Here is a 23,431-nt window from a genome sequence, read left to right on the forward strand (position 1 = left end):
CCGGCACCTCTGTGTGGGGCAGCCCTGCCCGCAGCCAGCACGTTGGCCGGGTGTACTTGCCCCGCAGGCTCATTAAGAGAAGCTACTTTGGGTCACAGAGCAGTTGTATCGGGACCTGGTCATGGAGAAGGGAGAGCACAGCATGGAGCCAATATTAGAATCACAGAACTGGAAGGGACCTTGAGAGGTCGTCTAGTCCAGTCCCCTGCACTCATGGCAGGACTAAGTATTATCTAGACCATCCCTGTCAGGTGTTTGTCCAACCTGCTCTGAAAAACCTCCAATGATGGAGATTCCACCACCTCCCTAGGCAATTTATTCCAGTGCTTAACCACCCTGACAGTTAGGAAGTTTTTCCTAATGTCCAACCTAAACCTCCCTTGCTGTGATTTAAGCCCACTGCTTCTTGTCCTATCCTCAAAAGTTAACAATTTTTCTCCCTCCTCCTTGTAACAACCTTTTATGTACTTGAAAACTGTCATTATGTCCCCCTCTCAGTCTTCTCCAGACTAAACATGCCCAATTTTTTCAATCTTCCCTCATAGATCATGTTTTCTAGATCTTTAATCATTTTTGTTGCTCTTCGCTGGGCTTTCTCCAATTTGTCCACATCCTTCCTGAAATGTGGCACCCAGAACTGGACACAATACTCCAGTTGAGGCCTAATCAGTGCGGAGTAGAGCGGAAGAATTACTTCCTGTGTCTTGCTTACAACACTCCTGCTAATACATCTCAGAATGATGTTTGCTTTTTTTGCAACAGTGTTACACTGTTGACTCATGTTTAGCTTGTGATCCACTATAACCCCCAGATCACTTTCCGCAGTACTCCTTCCTAGGCAGTCATTTCCCATTTTGTATGTGTGCAACTGATTGTTCCTTTCTAATAAGTGGAGTACTTTGCATTTGCCTTATTGAATTTCATCCTATTTACTTCAGACCATTTCTCCAGTTTGTCCAGATCATTTTGAATTATAATCCTGATCCTCCAAAGCACTTGCAACCCCTCCCAGCTTGGTATCGTCCGCAAACTTTATAAGTGTACTCTCTATGCCTTTATCTAAATCACTTATAAAGATATTGAACAGAACCAGACCCAGAACTGATCCCCGCGGGACCCCACTCGTTATGCCCTTCCAGCTTGACTGTGACCCACTGATAACTACTCTGGGAACGATTTTCCGGCCAGTTCCCAATGCATTACTTCTCTGTAGATGTGGACCAGCCCCTGCTCCTGGGGCCAGGGGAGGTGCGGCTCCCACAGCTCTGGTCCAGCGGAGGAGGGGGACGTGCTCAGCTGTTACTCTGTGGGCAGCAGTTTGTTGGAGAGGAAGTCACTTGCCTCAGATACCAAGTTGAGGCCACGGGCAGGCCTGTGAATGGGGGAATTGAAACAGGAGACTGGGGAAGACCCAGGATTTCCCAACACCCAATAGGCCTCAGTCACGGCGAGGGTTTTTCTGAGGGGAAATCTCAATCCCCTGGACAGGCCTGGGAAAGCTGGGACAAGAGACGGCACTAGACAGACTGGTGGCTGCCTGGCTCCCGGGGAGCAGCCTCCCCTTCTCCAAGCACTAGGCAGCAAGGCCAGTGGGAAAGGCTAGTGGGCCTGCAGACCAGCCAATAGCTGCCTGTCCTTGTGTCCTGCTCCCACCCAGGGACAGCGACACACCAGGGCAGCAAGGGCAGCAGGGCTGATAGTGGACCAACCCATCCTCTTTTCATCCCCTCCGGAGGCTCTCTCTGGGAGGATCAGCTGTGCACCTCTGAGCTGGGTGTCACGCGGAGGAGTTGGCGAGGGGCCATTTAGCGCTAGCCATCACGGTGCTGTTACCTCGGGCTCTCCCAGTCCGTCTGTTGGGCCCACCTGTCATTTCTCAGGTGATCCTGAGACGGCAGGCTCCTCCGGGCAGGGACTGTCTCTGCCCTGCGTGTACAGCACCTCGCAGGGCCCTGGCCCCCAGCATGGGGCCCTGCGTGCTACCGGGATACTAATAATGACCAGTGAGAAGTGGGCCAAGGAGATTTTTCCACTGGGAAATGGAGGGAGCTTCCCGAAAGCCACCCGCCCACCAGGCTGTAACGACTCTCAGCCGCTGAAGGGCGTGGGCCTAGCACAGGGAGGACAGGGATGCTTTCTCTTCTCAGCCTGGTGATCGAAAGCAGGCTGCGGTCTGAGCACCAGTGCCAGGGACGGGGCCAGAGCCTGGTGAGATGCTGAAGTCCAGTCTGTTACTTGCACCGCATTGCTGCTCCGATTCCTTCTTAGCCGCACACACAAGCTAAGGTGGCCGCGTCCCAGCCCAGTGAGAATGGACAGAGAGACAGTGCATGTAATGGATAGCAGTATCCCAAGCAGCAAAGACACAGGGAAACGGATATTGCTCACACAACCGAATGCAACCACCTCTGCAGAGCCAGTGGCCTGTCATGAAAGAGGGGAAGAGTTAGGTTACCAATATACGTGCATTTCTGGCAGGCAGCAATGCCCTGGAGTTGCGAGTGCTGAATTGGGGTGAAATGGACAGGCTGTCTGGGTACAGAGAGGCAGGTATGTCCAGTTGCAGAGGACAAGCCTGTTTCCCAGCCATGTACCTGATACCTGTCCTCATGTGCATTCGCTGGGTGTTTTCAGCAGTAGTGGGACTGATGAAAGAGGGAGCTCCAGCTGCTTCCTCCTCCGGCCCAGTGGCTGAGGGCCCACAGATCACAAGGCCTGTCCTGGGCAGCCATTTAAGGGGACAATGTGTTGAGGGTGGGCTGTAATATTTCATGGAAAAGCAACAGCCAGCTACAGAGCTGCCCTCTCCCCCCTGACTCACCTGGCCTGGGCCAGAGAGCACGGCCCCTCATGAGAACATAAGAACGGCCGGACCGGGTCGGACCAAAGGTCCATCCAGCCCAGAATCCTGTCTACCGACAGTGGCCAATGCCAGGTGCCCCCGAGGGAGTGAACCTAACAGGTAATGATCAAGTGATCTCTCTCCTGCCATCCATCTCCACCCTCTGACAGACAGAGGCTAGGGACACCCTTCCTTACCCGTCCTGGCTAATAGCCATTAATGGACTTAACCTCCATGAATTTATCTAGTTCTCTTTTAAACCCTGTTATAGTCCTAGTCTTCACAACCTCCTCAGGCAAGGAGTTCCACAGGTTGACTGTGCGCTGCATGAAGAACTTCCTTTTATTTGTTTTAAATCTGCTGCCCATTAATTTCATTTGGTGGCCCCTAGTTCTTGTATTATGGGAACAAGTAAATAACTTTTCCTTATTCACTTTCTCCACATCACTCATGATTTTATAGACCTCTATCATACCCCCCATTAGTCTCCTCTTTTCCAAGCTGAAAAGTCCTAGCCTCTTTAATCTCTCCTCAGATGGGACTTGTTCCAAACCTCTAATCATTTTAGTTGCCCTTCTCTGAACCTTTTCTAATGCCAGTGTAGCTTTTTTGAGATGGGGAGACCACATCTGTACACAGTATTCAAGATGTGGGCGTACCATGGATTTATATAAGGGCAATAAGATATTCTCTGTCTTATTCTCTATCACTTTTTTAACGATTCCTAACATCCCGTTTTCTTTTTTGACTGCCGCTGCACACTGCACGGACGTCTTCAGAGAACTATCCATGATGACTCCATCGGTTTCCTGAATAGTTGTAGCTAAATCAGCCCCCATCATATTGTATGTATAGTTGGGGTTATTTTTTCTAATGTGTATTACTTTACATTTATGCACATTAAATTTCATTTGCCATTTTGTTGCCCAATCACTTAGTTTTGTGAGTTCTTTTTGAAGTTCTTCACAGTCTGCTTTGGTCTTAACTATCTTTAGTAATTTTGTATCGTCTGCAAACTTTGCCACCTCACTGTTTACCCCTTTCTCCAGATCATTTATGATGCCTGTGATCAGAGGAGAAGGCAGGAGGGGAAAGCAGACTGCAATGAAAAGAGCTGCAGGGGAAAGGGGATTGCCCCGCCCAAGGTTCACGAGTGGCACACGCCTCCCCAGTTTCAAAGTGACTTTTTTATATCGCAGCTGAATTCTTAGGACTGAGATTCTTAGGAGGGTCTGAGGTAAAGACGCCCATGGCTAATGATCAGCCGCCCCCACTCCCTGCCCTGGAGGAAATGAACTGGTGCAGCGTCTCACCTCGCAGCATCAGTATCTCTGGCTTCGCAGCATCACATGTTCCTGTCATGGAACCGCATGTAGCCACTTCCCATGTCGCTCATGGAGCCGCTGACTGTGAACGGTGGGGCCAGCTCCACTTCCACAGACTTCAGGCTGCTAAAGGGAGCCAGAGAGAGGCAGATGCCTGATGGAGCCGCTCCAGGACATTAATACACACACACGATTTATTTGTACAGGGGCTGCATTGACAAGTCCTGAGAAGCCCAAGTGCTGCAGATAGTTATCATGGATGGAGCACACTAGAGCCTCCTGTGTGACATGCAGAAATGCCCTGACAGGCCCCAGCATCCCAACCCTGGCATCGCCAGCTCAAGCTGAGGGGCCCCGTGTCACCCAGAGAACCGCAGCCCAGATGCTGCAGATGTGCTCGTCCAGAGGCAGAGACCAGACCCACCTACAGTTTGGGATTTGGGTCTGAAGCGGAGTCAGCACTGGGCTTGGCTCTGGCAGCTGAAATCTGGCAAGCTCTTGGCATGGGACTGCAGCCCCAAGTGCAGCTCCCACCTGTCAGCACACGGCACGGAGGCTGGGCTCCTGCCTGACAAGCAGGCACGAGGGGTATTTAGCAGAGTAACGGGCCCTGCACTTCCTTTCCCTTCCCACTCCTGGGACACACAAAGTAAAGGCAAGAGGAGCAAGAGACCAGAACCACTTCCACATCTAGCTCTTCCACAGGGAGCACTGGGAGGAGAGACAGATGCACTGGCCACTCCTCCCCCCAGACCATAACCAGGCTCTCTGACTCTGCCTAGTGAGAGTGGTGATGGTGAGCTGTCCTCCTCTGTCTGGCTTAGCAGATAACACTGGGGAAAACTGCTGAACTACCCCCTCCCGCCCCAGGAGAGACCTCAGGCAATGCACCGCACATGCCTGCCAAAGGGCATGAAATATACTCACCGGATGTGATACAGGTTGAAAACAAAATTAGGGCCTGGGCAGGAAAAAAGGGAGAGAGGAGAGGAGACCGTTAGGGGGAAGGAGAAGCGCTGCAACCTGCAGACAACACAATGCACCCGTAGCCACGGCATGAAGTAGCTACACAGCACTAGGAAGCAGTAAGTGAAAAATGCCCGTTCCTGGCCTGCACTGTCCTGACTTGCCTGCTTTGTGCGTCTCGCTGGATATCAGCCAGGGCGAACGGTGTCCACAGACCCGGACAAGGGAGGTGGTGTGATGTGTGCTCAGACAGTGACCCCTCCCCTCCAGAACCCTGCTTGCCCCAGGCCCAGTTCTAACCACCCTGCAGCCCAGGGCGGTCCATGCTGCTGGACAGGCTGAGCCATGGGAGCTCTGGCTTGGCCTCTGGGTGTCTGGCTTCATCCACAGCAGCTCCTTGGGGACGACCTGCCCAACCAAGGCTGGGGCCACTAGGTTGCTAACTCCGGCGAGGGGCCATCTGTTCCTCACTCTCCCCCTCGGTGCGGCTAAAGGGACAATAAGGTCAGTGGGTGGCACAGTCCGTGCATTTGTGGGCACAATGGGTCAGCCCCGCAGCCGTGCACCACCGCACGCTCAGAGCAAAGCACGAGTTAACAGAGCAACCGCTGCTCTCAACGCGGGGGTAAGTTAGTGCCGAGGGCAGGAACCTTCAGCTCCCCATTTACCTGCAAAAATGCCTCTCTGGATAATGGAATGTGTAACCGCGCCATTGGTGCAAATGTCAGTGCCGATTTACACCAGCTGAGGATCTGGCCCTGGTTTCTGTCTCAGCCGGACAGTGCCCCAAACATGCAATTCGGCACCCTGCTAAGGAGTCCAGAGGGTCCCTCGCTCCCGCCAGCTTGCTCTAGGATGGTCCCAGCTCTAACTGCCAGCTGTCCTGCCAGCCGGGACCAGGAGCTCATGCCAGCTGAGTGGCATGGGAGGGGGGTCCATGCTGATTCACCACGGTCAGCCCCTCTGGCTGTCCACAGCACCGGGCTGGCTTGCCTTGGTCTGAAAACAAGCCATGCTGTTGTCCTGGATCCTTGCTAGCTGGTGAAATTATGTGTGGAGGCTCTCTGTGGGGATAGATAAAGTCCAGGGGTTTCTCTGCTCTTTCAGGTACATATAACCCTGCCCCTTTTCTCTGGTTCGGGCCAGGCAGGTATGCTATTGACAGGCATTGCTCCAGCATACAGCACTGGGGCATGCCTTAACAGACTGAAAACAGTTTCCAGCTCTGAGAGCTCGGCTGCTTTCAAGGCAGGCTGGCAGGGTGCCCAGGGCCCTGGCTGGGAGCTCACGAGCGCTGCATGAATGGGGAGACAGCGGACTATAGGACTTCAGCTCCTCCCTTTGTGTGCTGGTCTGAGCCACGGGAACAGTCACAGAGCTTCCCAAAGTGGAATGCACCCAGCACTCCTCGGGGACAGCGGCATTGGCCTCTCCTGACTCGCTCTTGACTCGACCCTGGGATCACACAGCGAATCGGCCCCTCAGGAGCTAGGGTTCCACTCAGGGAGTCTTTGGGATTCGAGATCTGAAAAGCCAGGCTCCCGTCTGCTCTGCATGGGCACTAGAGATCCAGCTTTGCAAGACAGCTGGGAGCTCTGGGGTCTGTCCAAAACCTCCCACCTCCATCACATCCTGGCCGATGCTGGCGGCTGCCTCCTCCCAGGGCTGGAGCAATTCCTGCCCACGGGTTGCTTGTTGTGCACACAGGAAATGAGAGACGCCGGATGCTGCGCTCCTGGCCCTAGTCTCAGTGGGACGAACACTCCCTGTCTCACTCAGCAATGCCTGGACAGCACAGGGACTCACCAGCTGTGCCACACAGCTGGCTTGGGTCTGGACTAGAGACACGCGTGAAATCCTTGTGCAGGGTCCCGCAGGAGCCCCTTCTCTGACCAGGGCACTGTCCCATCAGCACTCCCATTGTCTAGGGGGCAGCCCCCACTCAGAGCCAGACACGGGAACATTACATGCAGATGTTCAGAGGGCACTGTCGTAGCTTTGTCCTCTGCTAAAGGCTCAGTATGTGCCTCTGCCTAAGCCCTTCTCCACTCCCCATACTTACGGTGCCAGGCTGGTCCTCTCAGGTACCACTTCAGAATGGTGTAGCCAAGGATGCCCAGGAGCAGCAAGGCCAGGCCGATGCCCAGGATAAGCCCGAGGATGCTGATGGGCTCGGTTCCTGCAAGTCAGAAACAGGACATGCTCTGCAGAGGAACATTCCCAGGAGGCTGGGGAGGTGACCTGGAGCTCTGGTGCTCACTGCTGCATGGAGATGGGTCCTGGGGACCGGGGCAGGCTACAGAGCCCTTCCCTGCCAGCTCACCGGCTGCACTGCTCTTCTTAAGGCATGGTGAGATTGTGCATGGCATTACTACTATGTAGACAATGCCTAACACAGCACAGCGAGGCCAACCCTCTGGGGCTTCTTAAGTCTCAGGGATCTGGGGTTGTTCTTAAAGCCCCAGCTCTTGGAGTCACGGGACTGTGGGAGAATCTCCGCTTTTGTTTTTAAAGAAACTAAGTCGTCTCCTGTCTGACCACCCCAACCCCACCGGGTCAGTGGGTCCAGGCCGATGGTCCTTGAGCATCTGCAGCAGTGACATGGGGTATCTGGTAGGAAACAACCTTGCTCCCCGCTTGTTCCCTTTGACCCCCATGGAGGAGCAAGAGTCTCTTCCCCTCCTTTATCTTGTCTAGTTAGATTGTGAGCTCGTTGGGGCAGGGACTGTCTCTCACAACACCTGTGCAGCGCCTGGCACTACGGAGCCCTGGCTCAACCATGGCCTCTCAGCACGCCCGTCATACACACGTGCTGCTAAGGAGCGACGGGGGCTTTGGGAGACGGGAGTCCAGCACTGGCAAGTGCAAGGAGCCATGTTTGCAGCTCCCCCATGTTCACCCCAAAGGCAGGAGCGGGATGGGGAGATTTGCAGGTGTAACAGCCTCCGTGCTGGAAAATCGGCCCCGGAAGGGAGTGTGACGTCCCAACAGTGAGTCTGGGCAGCGTAGGAGACTCTCTGCCTTCAGTCTAAACAGGAAGCTGCGCTGGCCGTAAACAGAATTCCTCATTCCGCAGGAGCAGGACCCAGGACCCAAGAGCTGCCAATTCCCGGCTATTCTCGGCCTACGTTTACCGCCAGGCGGTGACTGGGTTTGACCTCAGCTCTGGGGGCCCTGAGCGTCCCACAGACTCAGGCTGCTCACTCACAGCTCTGCAATTCCTTCCCGGCATGGCCAGGCCCTGCTGCACCTGGCTGAGACTGGGACACGGCCACGGGAAAGGGCCTGATGCTGAGCCCAGAGAAGGGGTGTCCTGGCTGGACAGGGGAGCAGCAGGGAGGGCAAGGAGTGTGGGGCGCCCATATCAGGAGGCAGAGCCTCCTTGCCCCACATGGCGCTCGTTCAGAGTGGCGAGCCAGCCCTTCCTGGGACATGCCCCTTGCCCAGCGCCGGCTCTACTATGTTTGCCGCCCCAAGCAGCGCGTCGTATCTCGGGCCGGGACAACGGGGGCCACGCTCATGGTCCGGCCGTGGGAGCACGGCCGGGGACACGTTTAATTTGTATTTCAATCGACACAAGTTAGCACAATTTGTCTCTCGGCCTGAGTCTGCCCGTTTCAACCCAAACGGGTCAGCTCCAGTCCTGCCTGCGTGCCCATAGCTCAGGGCAGGAGGGGTACCTGCTGCCTCCGTCGCCCCAGACGGGGCAGCCACAGGTCCGCGGCCCAGCAGAAGTAGCTGGTGGTTGCCTGCTCACCTCTGCTCCCCAGCAGCCCCGTGGCCAAGCCTGCTCAGTCTCCGGCAGGTTTAAGAGAAGCCGGAAGGTGGGGCGAGGGCTGTGAAAGCACAAACATCAGGGGGGGGGGGGCAGCAGGGGGCAAAGACAAACTCCAGGCCTCTGGAGCAGCGTCTGAGCCAGCCATGGTCACACTCAGACGTGCAGGGCAGAGCTGCTCAGGGGTTCGGTCACTGTGCCCACCGTGCTCTGGGGAGGCTCCCGGGGCCACCTGGGATTCAGCCCCTTTGCTCAGCTTCACCGCGCCGCCCCCGGGAACCAACTGGGGCCCTGCAAGCATCAGCGGCTGAAGCCTGGGCCTGGCTGAGGGCCCTCCTGGCCTCCCCTTTGCCCCACTCTCAGCTCCGGCAGGGCCTAAGTCTCCACACGCCTCGATTCCGGGCGTAGGACGCCGGATCCAATGCGTCACCCTGTAGGGCAGCTCCATCAGCCCCCATTAGTGCAGCCAACAGCAGCGTGTCTTCCCAGGCAGGGCAATTACTGGGCAGCCGGCACCCCCTAGCGGCCATGTCCTGCTGCGGCACTCCAAGTTTTACCCACGCTGAGACTCGAAGGAGCCCCAGGCCAACAGAACCCCATCTCGATGCTGTCCCGTCCCATCCACACCGCACTAACGTCCCTCTTGCCCAGAGTCTGAGGGCACCATCCTGCTGCGGTGCTGGGGGCACAAACCCTGGGGTAGGGGGCCATGGGCAGGAGACTGGGGGCCCCGCAGCAGCCCTTTGATAAAACGCCCCCGCAAAAGGAAACGGGGAGTGAGCTGATCCCTGCTGCGGAGGAAGTCACCCCCTTCTGGGTAACCCGACGGTGACGATTCATCCCAGGCTGGGGCAGACACTTCAGAGGTGTAAAGTTTTGCCTCTGGAAGGAACCGATGGCCCCACCGGTCTAGCGCGAAAGGGCCACAGCCCCCATCCCTGCAGTGGGCTCTCCGCCCGGCACCCCATTTCCAGGGACCCTGGGGCCGCCGGGCTGAACTGTCGGTACAATCAGTTGTACCCCAGGGTCTCCCCAGTCATAGGCTCCATCCCCGGCCAAAGAGCAGCTTCCTCGTGCCCTCTCCCTGCCGGCCGGGCACCCCAGTGAGTGCTGGCCCAGCCACAAGCTCTGTGGGGCTCTCTGGGGGCCACGCCGGGTAGCACACCCCAGCTCTTAGCATCGCTGGAGCCATTTCCCTGAGCCGTGTGACACTGATGGCTCTGGTGAGCTCAGGGCAGGCGAAGGGGAACCGCTGACGGCCTCAGGTTCTAAACACTGCCCACAGCCCCAGCCTGGAAAAAGGACTGCAGGGGGCTTCCCCGAGCCAGCTGGGCCACACACCCAGGGCAAGGGAGACGCCTGCCTGCTCTGCGCTCTCAGCCCCCTGCTTGAGTCGTCCCTCCAGCTGTGCCAGGCCCCTGCGAGGGAGAGTGGTAACCCCCTAGCTGCCAGACCCACTCACCCCTCAGGCAGGCAGCCCCCCGCACATGGAGTGACCAGCAACAGGGCACCGGGCGGCTCGAGACAGAGCCATTGCTGCTGGAGGTGCAGCAGGGAGGTGACTGCCTCTGCCCAGCCACAGTCAAAACCCCACAACGAGCTGCCCAGAGGAAGCCGTTCGCAGGGAACAACCAGCACTAGCAGCCCTACAAAACCCAGGCACTTTGTGCATATTCCTGAACCTCGTCTACCCCAGGCTGCTTCTCGCTTCACTGACGCTTTATCTATATAGCTACCCCGGGCTTTGTACCAGCCGTCTCCTCGGAGCGAACGCAGCTGGTGCCAGTGTCCAGACACCCAGCCAGTTCCTGGCCCCAGCACAGCCTTGGCCAGTTCTCTGACCCCCTTTTCTAAATGGGCAACGATTGATTTATAGCAAAGGCTGCCTCCCACTTCAGCTGGGCTCAGGGAACTCAGCATCTCCTGTGTGCCTGCCATGGCACCGCCACCTGCTGCCCCGTTAGCACCTGTTCAGCCAGACACCTGCAGTGGCTTTCCCACAGACACTGCACTGTAGCCATTAACCCTTGAGACAGAGACTGGAACACAGCTCGGTAACGAGGGTTGGGCCCATATGCAAAGCACGATCAAACCAGGATTGCCACGAAGCTCCTATAAATAGATGAATTGCAAATGTGGAGGATGACTATGGTATAAGAGAGTTCTCCAAAACAGTCACCGCCATGCTGTGGATCAGCCCTGGTGCACGGTTTGCCTAGCAGGGCTCTCTCTGTACTGTCAAGACATGGAGCAGGAAGCCTGCCAGCAACAAGTGTGGTTAGATACAGCCACTGCCAGCACCATTCTGCCCCTCCCTGGGCTTTCTGCAACTCCAGCACTGCCAACTTTTGCAGTGTAGGCCAGTGGTTTTCAACCTTTTTTCATCTGCAGACCCCTAAAAAATTCTGAATGGAGGTGCGTACCCCTGTGGAAATTCTTGGACAGTCTGCGGTCCCCCAGGGATCCGCAGACCACAGGTTTAAAACCATTGGTGTTGGGTGTTTTTCATAAACCCCAGCTGCTGGAGTCACGTGATGATGGGAGACTTTCCTGTCTCCTCTTTTTAAAAAGCAAGTTTCTAGCCCTTGTGTTTGCAGAGCAGAGCTTGGAAACGTGACCCCTAAAGGCTCAGAAACCAGAAGGCCAAGGAAACAAAACCCAAATTATTTCCATTACATGCATCCGACGAAGTGGGCATTCACCCACGAAAGCTTATGCTCCAATACATCTGTTAGTCTTAAAAGTGCCACAGGACTCTCTGTTGTTTTTTACAGATCCACACTACCACGGCTACCCCGCTGATACAAAACCCAAATTATTATTTATTATTTTATTTCCTATGTATCCTTATATTGTACAGGATCTGGCTGGGGTCAGCGATGCTGTCACTCAGTCACATGCCCCAACTAGACAGTTTGGGCGAGCACAAATCTCTAGTCAAGAATTTCCCACTGTCTGGTCAGTGAAAAGTACAGTAGTGCATTGGCTGGTGTGCTCATGGCACTGCTGCCCTCTACTGGCGGGAATCAGAACTGTTCTATGGTGAGACCCCCATGTAGCTGACAGCTAAGGGAGATTCTCCTAGGGGCCTATGCTTTCAGAGCAGGAGGCGCTGAGTTCTGTCCCTGTGACGTTATAAACAGCCACAATGGACTGCACGGTGACAGCTGTGATGTCCTAGCTGGCCACAGCTTGTTACAGTGCCTGAGAAAGAGGCCTGCAGGATTTGTCAATATCATGGAGCATCCGTGCCCCCTTCCATCTCCTACTGCCAAGCAGCATAGTAAATTGGCCCTGTCGCTTTGATTTCAGGGCTCTCTCCCCGTAGACGGCTCTGTGGCCTCTGAACCCCCCCAGGGACTGGAATACTCTGGGGTAGCCTGGAACAGCTTTGTGTCTGGGTCAGATCCCCATGCCTTGGCTCAGGGGCACCAGCACCTGCCAGCGGCAAGTTCCCATAACGAGGCAGCAGAGAGGAAGCCCTAACAAGCTAAATTTAGCTAAAAATGCCCCTGGGGTGAGACCATTTCCCCAGGAGATCACAGCGTTTGCACCATGTGCTAGATCCCAGAGAACATGTGCAGCCCGGTGAGACCCAGCTAATGCCCTGCGGAGATGTGGCTCCTGGTGCTATTAACACCCCCGCTTTCAGAGGGCAGCGGCGGGACTTGTTGAAGCAGAGTCCAGATTTCCTGCCCACGGCTAGGCAAAGCAGGGGCATAAAACAGAGTGGCTGTGCATGGGCACGCCTCACCCCCACACACCACAGAACCCTGCTCCTCTGCCTCACTTGGGAACATGGACAGTGTGGTCTGGACACTGCAAGGATCCGCTGAGCACAGCCCCCAAGTGCAGCTGGAATGGGAGAGCAGCAGGCCTCCAAATGCTCAGACACTGCCGCGCTGGAGGCCAGGAGAGAGACTGAGGACCCCAGTCCCTGTTCTCAGCGTGTCACCACCACAAGGGCCACCAAGTCAGTTCTGAGCTGGGCTTTGCATGCACGAGTGCGTGGCAGTGGGACACTGCACCACCCTGCCTCACTGTGCCTCTGACAAGATTCATTTCTCCGGATGGCCGGAGGAAGATGTGGAGCCTTCGCCTCAAGGCGCTGGCTCGCACGTGCCGCCCCCCAGGCAGTGACTAAAAGCCAGCGCTGGCCAACACAAAAGGAGCTGCTGGTTTAAGCCCAGAGTTCCTCAGAGCCAGGTGTTACCTGCTTCACAACCAAAGAGACCCAAAGTGTGGCAAGGGGCCTGCGTGGGGAGCAGCCGTCGCGCGTCCCTGTTGGCCTGGGTCTGGATTGGAACCAATGAGCCAACTGTTCCCGGCTCCCAGAACCACCCAGTTCTCTGGATGAAACCGGACCATAGTGCAATTGCTGCTAGAAAAGCAGCTAGGTAAAAATGGCACCTATTGACCCCACACCTCCGCTCCCTGTGGGTCAGAATCAGACCTAGGCCCTCCTGTGAGACTGTTCTGCCTCACGCATCATCAGCCAAGCAGCCAGGCCAGCACCCCGGACAGAACCTTTCCTGGGCTGCGGGGGCAGGAGGGGCCCAGCAGGGGGTCGGAGCCTGGATGGAGTTTGCTGTCCCAGTGGCGAGAAAAGCCAAACCGAGCACGTTCTTGCTGGGCCACGGGAGCAATCATTAATCCATGGGCCTGTGGCCCTGTGACGACCACGGTGCACGACCAGAGAAGGTTCTGGGCAGTGTGCAAACCTGCTCAGCAAACCAAGGGGGCCGGGTCTACACCCAGATCCACCAGGTAGTTTCAGTGCATCTTCCGCAGAGAGATCTCCCTGCATCACAAAATCCACCATGCTGCGTGGTACGGGAGCCGTCTTCACATGCAATCTCCTGCATGCAGAGTGTAGCGGGACAAGACTGAGGTGCACGGGCAGAGCACGGGGGCAGGGAGCCCCGGGCTGGGATAGCAAGGGGGCTGCAGGTTAGGACCGAGGAGCATTAGCAGAGATTAGCGAGGGTGCCTGGCTGCAGCCAATGCTCTAAATCTCTCACCTCCAGCAGCATCATTAAGGAGCTACCTCAGCCCAACAGGGGAGAGAGAAAATGCTGTTTAATTACCTGGCTTGGGATCCATCTATTTCCTGGGTCCCCGAACCCACAGGAACAGCTTATGCAACGCACCCGGCGGGCAGATCATCTCCCTGAGGACGAGAGGAAAGCTGTGCTGGCTGAGACAGAGCTGTCCTGCTCAGCCCATCCGCCTGGCTCTGCCTCTCCCCCGCTGACACAACCTGCTCTGTGTTTGCCCGACAAGGCACAGCCGCTCTTCAAACATCCCCTCTGGTGACGGAGGCAGTTTGGCTCCCAGCCACGTGTCAGCCTCCACCTTCCTTTACCTAGTCCAAGACTGTCCTGTCTCCTTGTGTCCCACACACCTGGGCTTCCGGGGCCTGCAGGGAAAATCCCAGCAGGGTCACCTCAGCCCAGCAGACGCGTCAGACTCCAGGCAGCCAGACCTGCCGTCACTGCCCTGTCCTTACAGAACAGAGCTCCCCCGGGGAACAGCGGGTCAAGGGCCCCTCTGCTCTGCACAGCCCTTACGGGTCCCGTGGCCCAGCAGCTGCTGCATTTCCACCCTGTGTCTAAGGGGGGAGTGGAAAGGAAGCCTGAGGATGCAGCTGATCTCCCCAGCCGGCCCGGAGCAGACAAGAGGCAGAGACTGGTTGACCGACCCCCTGAAAAGGCCCAGGGTGAGGAATGAGAACCTGCCGGGGTGCTCGGGGTGCCTGCCCCCAAAATAACCATAACAGGAGACTCCTTCTCCTGAGGCTTGAGCTGCCCCACAGGACACTGAAACTTGTAGCATGAGGGCACCCAAATTAATGGCAGCAGGGCCCCCACTGTGCATTGGCTGTGCAGGGAGCCGGGCTCAGCAGGACAGCCAGGTAGGTGCCACCGTCCTGAGGCTGCACCACCCAAGGGAGACATGAGACCTTTGGGGAGTGTATTCCCAGCCGTGTCCTCCTGGCCGTGTTGGGGTGGAAAGGGAGTTTAGCCAGGCTCGGGAGTCCAGGACCAGGATGTCCCTCTGCCCACGGCAAAGGGAATTCAGCACAGGGAGCCCTGGCCTCTGTGAAACTCCTGCAGGTGACTTTCCCTTGCGCAGTGTCATGCCTCTCCGGTGTACAATGCCTTGTGTTTTCCTGACAGCGTGTAAAAAGGAGAACAAACAATGAAGAAAGGGCAGCCTGGCCCCCCAGGGAGATCTCGAATAGCGTGGTGTGAACGTAGATGGTAATATTCTGGCATTTTCCCCACCCCACCGCAAAACCTGCTGGAACAAGAGAGATCCTCCCAGCTGGAAACAGCTGGTTCAGCGGCTCTGGAACACAGCTACCTGGGCATCTAGCGTGCTGTTTGAGAAAGCCCATCACGAGAGGTAGCAAGTCATCCTAGCTCTGCCTTCTCCTAGGGCAGGATTCACACCAAAGCCACAGGCCAAAGGCATCCCCGGTGCAAGTCCCCGGAAGTCAGAGGCGTTTGCACCAGGCATGATGCTGGAGCCATGTGTGGCTGTGTGACCCTGCAGTGCACAGCTGTGAGATTGCAAGCTGGAGGCTAAAGAGCACACCAGAAGGATGAAAGGGAGCACGCTCTCCCATGCGTGCAAACATCAAGCCAAACGTTCATCTTCCTCCCAGGAACATCCATCCTCACGTCTGCAAACTATAGATTATGACCCTGGAGAAGTGCTAATTGCTGCATCAATAGAGTGCCACCTGCTGACAGAAAGCGGTATCTCAGCCCCAGATTAATAAAGATGTCTGACTATCCCTGCTGTTGATACGGTGTCCCATGTAGTTGTTATTATTTATTTGTGTTACTGTCACAGCTGGCAGCTGTAGCCCCGGCCCAGGTGCTGGGCACTGTACAAACACAGGACAAAGAGCTGGTTCCCCTCCCCAAAGAGCTGACAATCCAAGATCCCAGCTCTTCCAATTTTATTGCGTTGCATGATATTTGATACTTTGCTTAAAAGCCCTGCTCCTGGAGTGACGGGATTAGGTGAGACTCTCAGGGGGTCGAGGTTCTAGCCCCTGTGATTGCAGAGAAAAGCTTGAAGATCTGAATGACCTTATCGTCTCCAAGACCAGAAGGGAAAGAAAAAGAACCCTGGACCCATTGTTTTTGAAACCTCATGATTTGTAAGCCAAACTCGGGATTTTCTGGGTCCTGACTCATGTTTTTTTGAGCACATGGAGCTGGTAATACTGGAGTCCCTATGTTACCACTATAGCATTTCAGTGGTTCACTGGGCAGAATACAACTACTTCCAAGGAAAATATAGTCAGCAACAGCGGCTTGGCTTTGCAGCTGATCTAAATCATGAGGGTGCCTTGGTTTGATTTTTAGTGTCTGTATCTGTATCACAGCAACAGCTCGATCCCCAAACTGAGATTGGGGCCTACTGTGCCGGGTGCTGCACAGACACTTAATCCATCCCCCGAAGAGCTGGCAGTCTAACTAGACAAGAGGGGGAGGGGAAACCGAGTCATGGAGTATCTCCAAGCTTTGCCCCATAGCCACAAGCCCAGCCTTTTCCCAACAAGTGATCCAGCCTGCTGGGGAGATAAAACCCTCACAAGCAATGGCACGGGGGGTTACGCCAGCAGATATAGACAGAGATAAGGACCCTTTTTCACTAGAGGGTGATCTAGTGCCATGCACATGCCAACATCCTGTCCTGCAGCCCAATCCCCGTCATGGCACTGCACGAACCAGGCCCTGATTTGTGGCCCTGACCCAGGCCCCTCGAGTGACAGCACAGCATGCAGTCGCTGGTAAATCCTAGCAAGAGATTGCATCTCACCATAACGGAGAGACACATCTCCGCTGTGCTGAATATAAACGAGGTTCTTCCTTAGCGAGGCCATTGGACAAAACAGGAGCCGAGCCTGGGTAGATTCCTGCTGTCTGTCTAGCTCCCAGTCTAGCCAGCCTGGCCCATGGAATTTCTGAAGGCCAGAGAGGGAGGGGTTTATCCCGCCTGCTAATCGTACCACATCAGCTTCCACCCCGGCGCTGCCTTGCTCCATGTGCCCCAAAACAAGAGGGAGCATTTCCGGGAACACGGGGCCTAGACATTGGTGCACTTTCCAAACCACACCTGGTTCCCGCTCAGCAGCTCCAGGGAAGTTTCTGTTTTAGGTAGAAAGAGGAACAAGCTGTTCTTGGAGTCCCCAGGGCTGCTGCCTCCAGTATCACAGCTGCACCGGGGTTACTCTGTTCCACCTGAGTTCCTGCAGCTCGGCCACCTCCGCTCACCCAGCGAGGGAGGGAAGGGAACAGTGCAGAACATTCACAGGGCGGGACATGAGCGACAGGGTACAAGGTGGGCAATGTAAAACAGTCCTCAGCTCCGGTGCACCAGCGGCTCAGGGAACAGCGTGGCTGGTGGAAGGGGGCAGGGGGAGGATTGCTGCAGGTTCCTGACCCCTTCCGCTGCATCAAATCCAGGTACTGCAGCTTGGGAAATTTGCTTCTTAAGGTGCAAGTGATATCAAGACGTATGGAGTGAATGCAAAGCTGAACTCTCCTAAGGCACCCGGCGTGAGCAGGTCAATAGCACGTCCACTCTCGCCTGCCAGTCTGTGTAACCGGGGTCCCAAGTTACTGAATCCAGTCGCAGCACCAGAGGGCGTCCCGCTGCGGAGAGCTTGGCTCGGCCAGAGTTCCCCAGGCCTATGGCAATGCTCAGCCACGCCGCCATGCTGAGCTGCCACGGCCCCGGGTTCAACGCTGCCCAATGGATCAGCCCTTTCCAAAGGAGCCGTCCTTGGAGGTGGGTCCCAAGCTGGGGCCTGGGGTTGCCCTGTCTTGCCTCCAGTTAATGCGTCAGTTTCTGTCCAAACCCAGATTGCCTGGGGGCACGGTTCCAGTCGTGGGGTCTGTTTTCACACTTTGTCCCGTGTGGTGACTGCAGGTTTCCCTTCTGTCACGTCGCTGGGGGCTCCCAGCCAATCTGGCTCGGCCACAAGCCCTGGGCCAGCTGCAGGAATCCCTGGGGGAGGCCCCTGGCTCATGTTCTGCAGGGAGTCAAATGAACATCACAGTCTCTTCTGGCCTTCCCAGCTATTGTGACCAGTTATTGGTATGTTAGAAAACAAACAGCATGTCCGTGAGAAAGGAGCAGACAGGCCTCCCCACCTGGCCAGGAAAGCTTGCTCCCGGAACGGAGGGTGTGATGCCACTCGGGTCAATATTACACAACACACATTGTGTCCTCAGCGCCTTTGTGTTCTCCTCCGGATCACAGCAGCACCAGGGCCAAGAGCCAGCGGCCCCGGCAGACAGGAGAGGCGCTGCACCACCCGGCATGGGGCGAGAGCGCGAGACGGGGTGGCAGGGCCTTAGCCAGGGAGCGCTGAGGGTGAGACTCCGAAACAGACCAGTTCCCTGACATTGTCAAGGGTGGGGGTTGAGTGAACAAGCCCCCCACCAACTTGCGGGCAGGCAGTCAGGCTGCCATGCACCCCCCCGTGGCCTCTGCAGCCACTAGTCCGCTCTATGGGCTGGAGTAGCAGGCACTGGTCTCCATGCACCCTGTCTGGGGGGTTCCTGGCCACTGCAACTGCTGCCTCCCCTTTTCCAAAGGCTTCTGCATCGCACCCGGCCCGGGGAGCCTTCCAGCTCCCGCTGTGTTCGTCCAGGCTGGCGTGACACCACACGACAAGTCTGCACCTTTCGCTGCCTTTTGTTTGGCACAGGTCCATCACTAGGCTACTCAGGACCTGGTCGTGCGTAACAGGGTCTCCTGGGCCTGGGGCCAACTCCTCATTGTCCTGCACCATGTGCTGCTACTTACACCAGAGCCTCCTGCGGGCCAATGCCCCAGAACGGAGCGTCTCACACCTGCTTTGCACTGTGCAAACGTCAGTGGTTAGTGATTTAACATCACAGCCTCCCCCACCCCCATCCGTGGGACAGGTGTTAGTGCTGCTTACAGATGAGGAAACGTACGCACAGAGATTCATAGATTCCAAGGCCAGATAGGGTGACCAGACATCCCGATAAAATCGGGACCATCCTGATTTTTAGCTGTTTGTCCCGCGTCCCGACCGATCTCCGGTCGGGATGCAATTTGTCCCGATATTTTGCTCCGCCAGCAGCACTCGCCTTTTTTTTTTTGCCCCTCTACCCCACCCCACCCCACCCCCGGTGTCCCGATATTTTCTTCATCTCATCTAGTCACCCTAAGGCCAGAAGGGACCATTGTGATCATCTCGTCTGACCCCCTGAATTGCACAGGCCAGAGACTGGCCCCAGAATCGTTCCCAGAGCAGAGCTTGTAGAAAAACATCCAATCTGGATTTCAAAACCGTCAGTGACGGAGAATCCACCGCAAGCCTGGGTCAATTGTTCCAGCGGTTAATTACTCCATGTGCCTTATTTCCTGTCTGCCTTTGTCTAGCTTCAACTTCCAGCCATTGGATCACGTTAGACCTTTCTCTGCTAGACTGAAGGGCCCATTATTAAATATTTGTTCTCCATGCAGGTACTTACCGACTGATCAGTCACCCTTCAACCTTCTCTCTGTTAAGCTAAATAGATTGTGCTCCTTAAGTCTATTACTATTAGGGCATGTCACACCAATGCCAAATACGGAGGTAAAATAACCTCTCTCCTTGAGATTATGCTACTTGAGATTCCCCTGTTTGTACATCCCGGGATCACATTAGCTCTTTTGGCCACAGTGTCACGCTGGAAGCTCGTACTTAGTTGATTAGCCACCACAACCCCCAAATCTTTTCAGTCATGGCTTCCCAGGCTAGAGTCCCGTCCTGTAAGTATGGCCTATATTCTTTGTTCCTAGATGGATGCATTTAGCCGTATTAAAACACATATTGTTTGCTTGGGCCCGGATTACCAAGTGATCCAGATCGCTCTGAATCAGTGACCTGCCCTCTTCGTTGTTTCCCACTCCCCCAATATTTGTGTCACCTGCAAACTTTATCAGTGATGATTTTATGAACACACCCATTCAATGACACCCTCCCCCCCATTTACAGTCACATTTTGAGACCTATCAAGCAGGCATTGCAAAAGAATTGACTCTGATACTGAGCTAGTTCCAATACTGATCATCTCATCACATTAGCCAGGGGTAAGTTGCATGTATAATGAAGCAGTGAAGACTCTTGCCTGCTATTCTGGAAAGGTTCTAACTAACCAAAAATTAAAATACACACACCCTCAGTTTCTAAGGAGGTTTGCAAATGCCAGAGCTTTCTAGCCGGCTCTCAGTCATATTCATGCTCATCTCGAACTACAACCCACAGACTTGCTGATCTGATTTTCCTCCCTGTTTTCACATATTAAATCCATTAGGCAGCAGCTGTAACATACTCGGGGGGGAGGCATTTTTGCCAAATTCTCCCTCTCCAGTAGGTGCTGTGATTTCACTCCATCTCCAGCCTGGTGGCATGTGGGAATTGCTCTGAAGAACACAGCCCACCTCCTTTGATTAATTCATTACTTTCCTGCTCACCTGCTGAGACAGCAGAGTCAGGTAAGACAGGCACAGCTGTGTCCATTGTCACTTCTCTGCATGGTCAACGGTTGTGGCAATTTGGTGGTGAACGGTTATCCGCCAGGTTATCCCAAGCCATCATCCCACTTAGCAGCCCCATAGCACAGGAAGGGCAAGAGTGAAGTTGAGTGTTTCAAATGAATTATTTTTTAATTTACTATTGCAACTGTTTTTGGAGACGGTTTGTTAATGATCACTGCACCTCTCCCCAGCGCCAGAGAGCATCCAGCGTTCCTAGTCACGACAGTATTTAAACCTGTGCTTACAGCCTATGGAAGTGCATGCTTACAGGTGTAGCACCTGTGTTAGTGCTGTCCTGAACCAGGGCCCGGGAGGTTATAACGCTAGCCCTTTCTCCAGCAGCTTCCTGCCAAGGCTCTCAAAGCACGTGACAAACACTAGTGAGTTAAACGTCACAGCCCCCGCACCAGGTAGGGCAGTGTTGTTACATGTCACTACTACCCTAGAGGCACAGCGGTCTAGTTCAGGGCAGAACCTAAGGCCCTGTGTTACTCATTACTGTGTTATTACAGGAAAGCCATCGTAATGTCCCCAGTGCCAGAGCTGTTAGTGCCTGTCCTGGCATGCCCAGGGTGGGGTCTGTCTGACAGAGCATCCCAGACTGCAGTGGAAACTGAGGGAGGAAACTGGCTCTCTGCTTTTAGGGCTCCTGCTGCTATCACATCTCCATACACATGTAAAAAAGCTCGGATAAGTCAAGCCCAGCCATTGTGCAGCCTCTGACTGCGCCAGAGGGCAGCTAGCGAGCTGGGGCATGGCTGAGGAATCGGCGCTCGGGGCGCCTGTTACACCATACAGACGCTCCCCGGGTTACGCAAGACCCAACTTACGCAAATTCGCACATATGGAAAAAGTTCCATAAGCCAGAAATAGGATTTTCGAGTTGCGGAAACGTACGGGTATACATTTCCGACTTACAAAATTCGAGTTACATGAGGCTTTCCGGAACGGAACAATTGCGTGAGTCGGGGGGCATCTGTACATCACAGCTCCTTGCCGATTCACACCGCACGGAGACCCAGCTCTCCAGAGAGCGTGGCTACTCTACACACTGCTGGGAGACTCCCTGGGAAGATGGAGACATTCCAACCCACAGGTGTAACTTCTCGGTGTGACACAGGGACACAGAGAGCAACTTGTGACTCAAACTTCCCCGTGTGCACTCTGGGTGACCCAAGGGAGATGTTCTTTGTCTCCAGCTGAGGACGAGACATCTGCTGCCTGCTCTGCTGAGCCTTGCGGTTACAGGGCGGGTGGCACAAGCATCTCCCACAGCTGACAGTGTCCAACCCTGGTTTAGTCCCAGAACGGTGCCAAGTGGGTCCTAGGGAGGCAGCTCTGAAAAAGGGGCTGGATTTGTGGGGGAAGGGCACAGACCTCTCTGAGTTCCCCAAAACTCTCTCCCATCGAGCTCCCCCGTGTGCTGAAATAAGTGGTGTCCTTAGGGACACAGCGATGGCCCTACATGATCAGACCCCTCACGTCTGGCCCCCGGCAGTGGCCGATGCCTGATGCTGCAGAGGGAGGAGTAAACAAGGTAAGGCTGCCAGCTGCCTCCCTCGCCCCCGGGGATTGGCAGAAATTTGTTTATCTCTTCCTTCGCACAGGCACTCGCAGGCTGAATCCCGATCACACCTATTGTCCAGCCTGGCCCCATTGTTATTCACTGGCACGCATAGCATGGCACTGCCCGTGCAGGTCTCTGCTCACAGGGCCCAGCCAGACAACTGAGAAGGGTGGGGAAGAGGGCTGAGGGGCAGGGGGGGGGAAGAGTTATGGCAGAGAAGGGGGGGGCAGCAGGCTCACTCTTACACACATATTGGCTCCTCTGCTTTGGGGGCTTTGAACGTTGACCTGTAATTGCAGGGAGGGCTGGCGAAGGGGGACGGGGATCTGGAGGAGGAGGAGAGCTTGCACGTCCCATGGGGCAGGGCGGGTGGTGCAGCATCAGAAAGGGCCTGGAGCTGTTCATGGGCAAGGGAGGCAGAGGGAGGACCAAGCAGAGCGCCCAGTGCGGCGGGGGAGCTGGGGCCAAGCTAGGGACCAGGAGCTCAGCTACCCCTGGTTAACTCTGCAGTGACGTCAGGGGAGTTCCTCCGGATCTAGACCAGGGGAAACGAGGCCAGGATCTGTCCTGAGATGCAGGCAGGCTGGGGCTGTGCAAGGCGCTGGGAGTGGGGAACGATCCAGTCCATCCCTCCCCCGATGTTGGGCCACAGGGGCTGGGCGTGGGGAACGATCCATTCCGTCCTGTCCCCCCAACCATGTGGGGCCAGAGGGGCTGGCATGATAACAGCGGATGAGAAGCACCCAGAACAATCAGCCTATCACAGCAGATGGGTTTCAAGCAGCCCTGCCAAGGCCACCGCGTTGCTTTTCCGCTGCGCTTTCCCTCTGTCCCCGAGGCACCCCGGGGGAACAGGGCCTCAGCAGAATGAAGGGCCAGGCCCACCCCCACCCAGGCCCTCACGTGCAGGACAATGTTCTGCAGCCACCAATGCGCAGCCTCAGGCCAAGAACCCAGCTGGCCCAGCCGCCAAAGGTGGCACTTGGACTGATGGGGCCTGGCACTCCCTGTCCCAGCCCGACACGTGTCGCGGTGCTTGGCTGTAACCTGCGTGCGCCAGTCACCGGTGCTGTTTCCTCCCTGGATTCTCATCATGAGCCACCACAAGTTGGCTGTAACTCTTCTGGAGGTGACAGGCTGACTAGCAACAGAAGCCACGCAGGGCATCTCCTACAGCTGAGCAGTGAAAGCCTTGGAGAACAGAGCACCTTGTGCCATAAAGCCCCTGGACGAAGCAGCCCAGCTCAGCGGTGAGAGCTTTCGGTGAGACAGCAATACCACGGCAATCTTCAAAACGCGTTTTCGTAAAGTAGCTGTGCTTAGCCCCGTAAAATCCGAGGTGCTCAACGTGCTTTACACGTGCACACACAGGGTAA

At 55.6% G+C, this 23,431-nt stretch overlaps 1 protein-coding gene across 2 annotated transcripts in view; it reads right to left on the reverse strand.

The window, feature by feature from the left end:
• Positions 1–1,107: 1,107 nt before the first annotated feature.
• SMIM35 (small integral membrane protein 35) overlaps positions 1,108–23,431 on the reverse strand; it is a 28,440-nt gene continuing 6,116 nt past the window's right edge. The window contains exons 1-5 of one of the 2 annotated variants that reach the window (XM_034754685.1): positions 13,996–14,103; positions 7,196–7,312; positions 5,095–5,128; positions 4,156–4,293; positions 1,108–2,424 (exon numbers count right to left, since the gene is read on the reverse strand). In XM_034754685.1, the coding sequence (XP_034610576.1) occupies positions 4,188–4,293; positions 5,095–5,128; positions 7,196–7,312; positions 13,996–14,011 (273 nt within the window). In that variant the 5' untranslated portion in view covers positions 14,012–14,103 and the 3' untranslated portion in view covers positions 1,108–2,424; positions 4,156–4,187. Of the gene's footprint in view, positions 2,425–4,155; positions 4,294–5,094; positions 5,129–7,195; positions 7,313–13,995; positions 14,104–23,431 lie in introns of those variants that run through there. The other variant, XM_034754686.1, reaches the window with a different exon arrangement.

The sequence above is a fragment of the Trachemys scripta genome, chromosome 21 (genome assembly GCF_013100865.1).
Source record: "Trachemys scripta elegans isolate TJP31775 chromosome 21, CAS_Tse_1.0, whole genome shotgun sequence".
In the NCBI taxonomy this organism is placed as follows: domain Eukaryota; kingdom Metazoa; phylum Chordata; order Testudines; family Emydidae; genus Trachemys; species Trachemys scripta.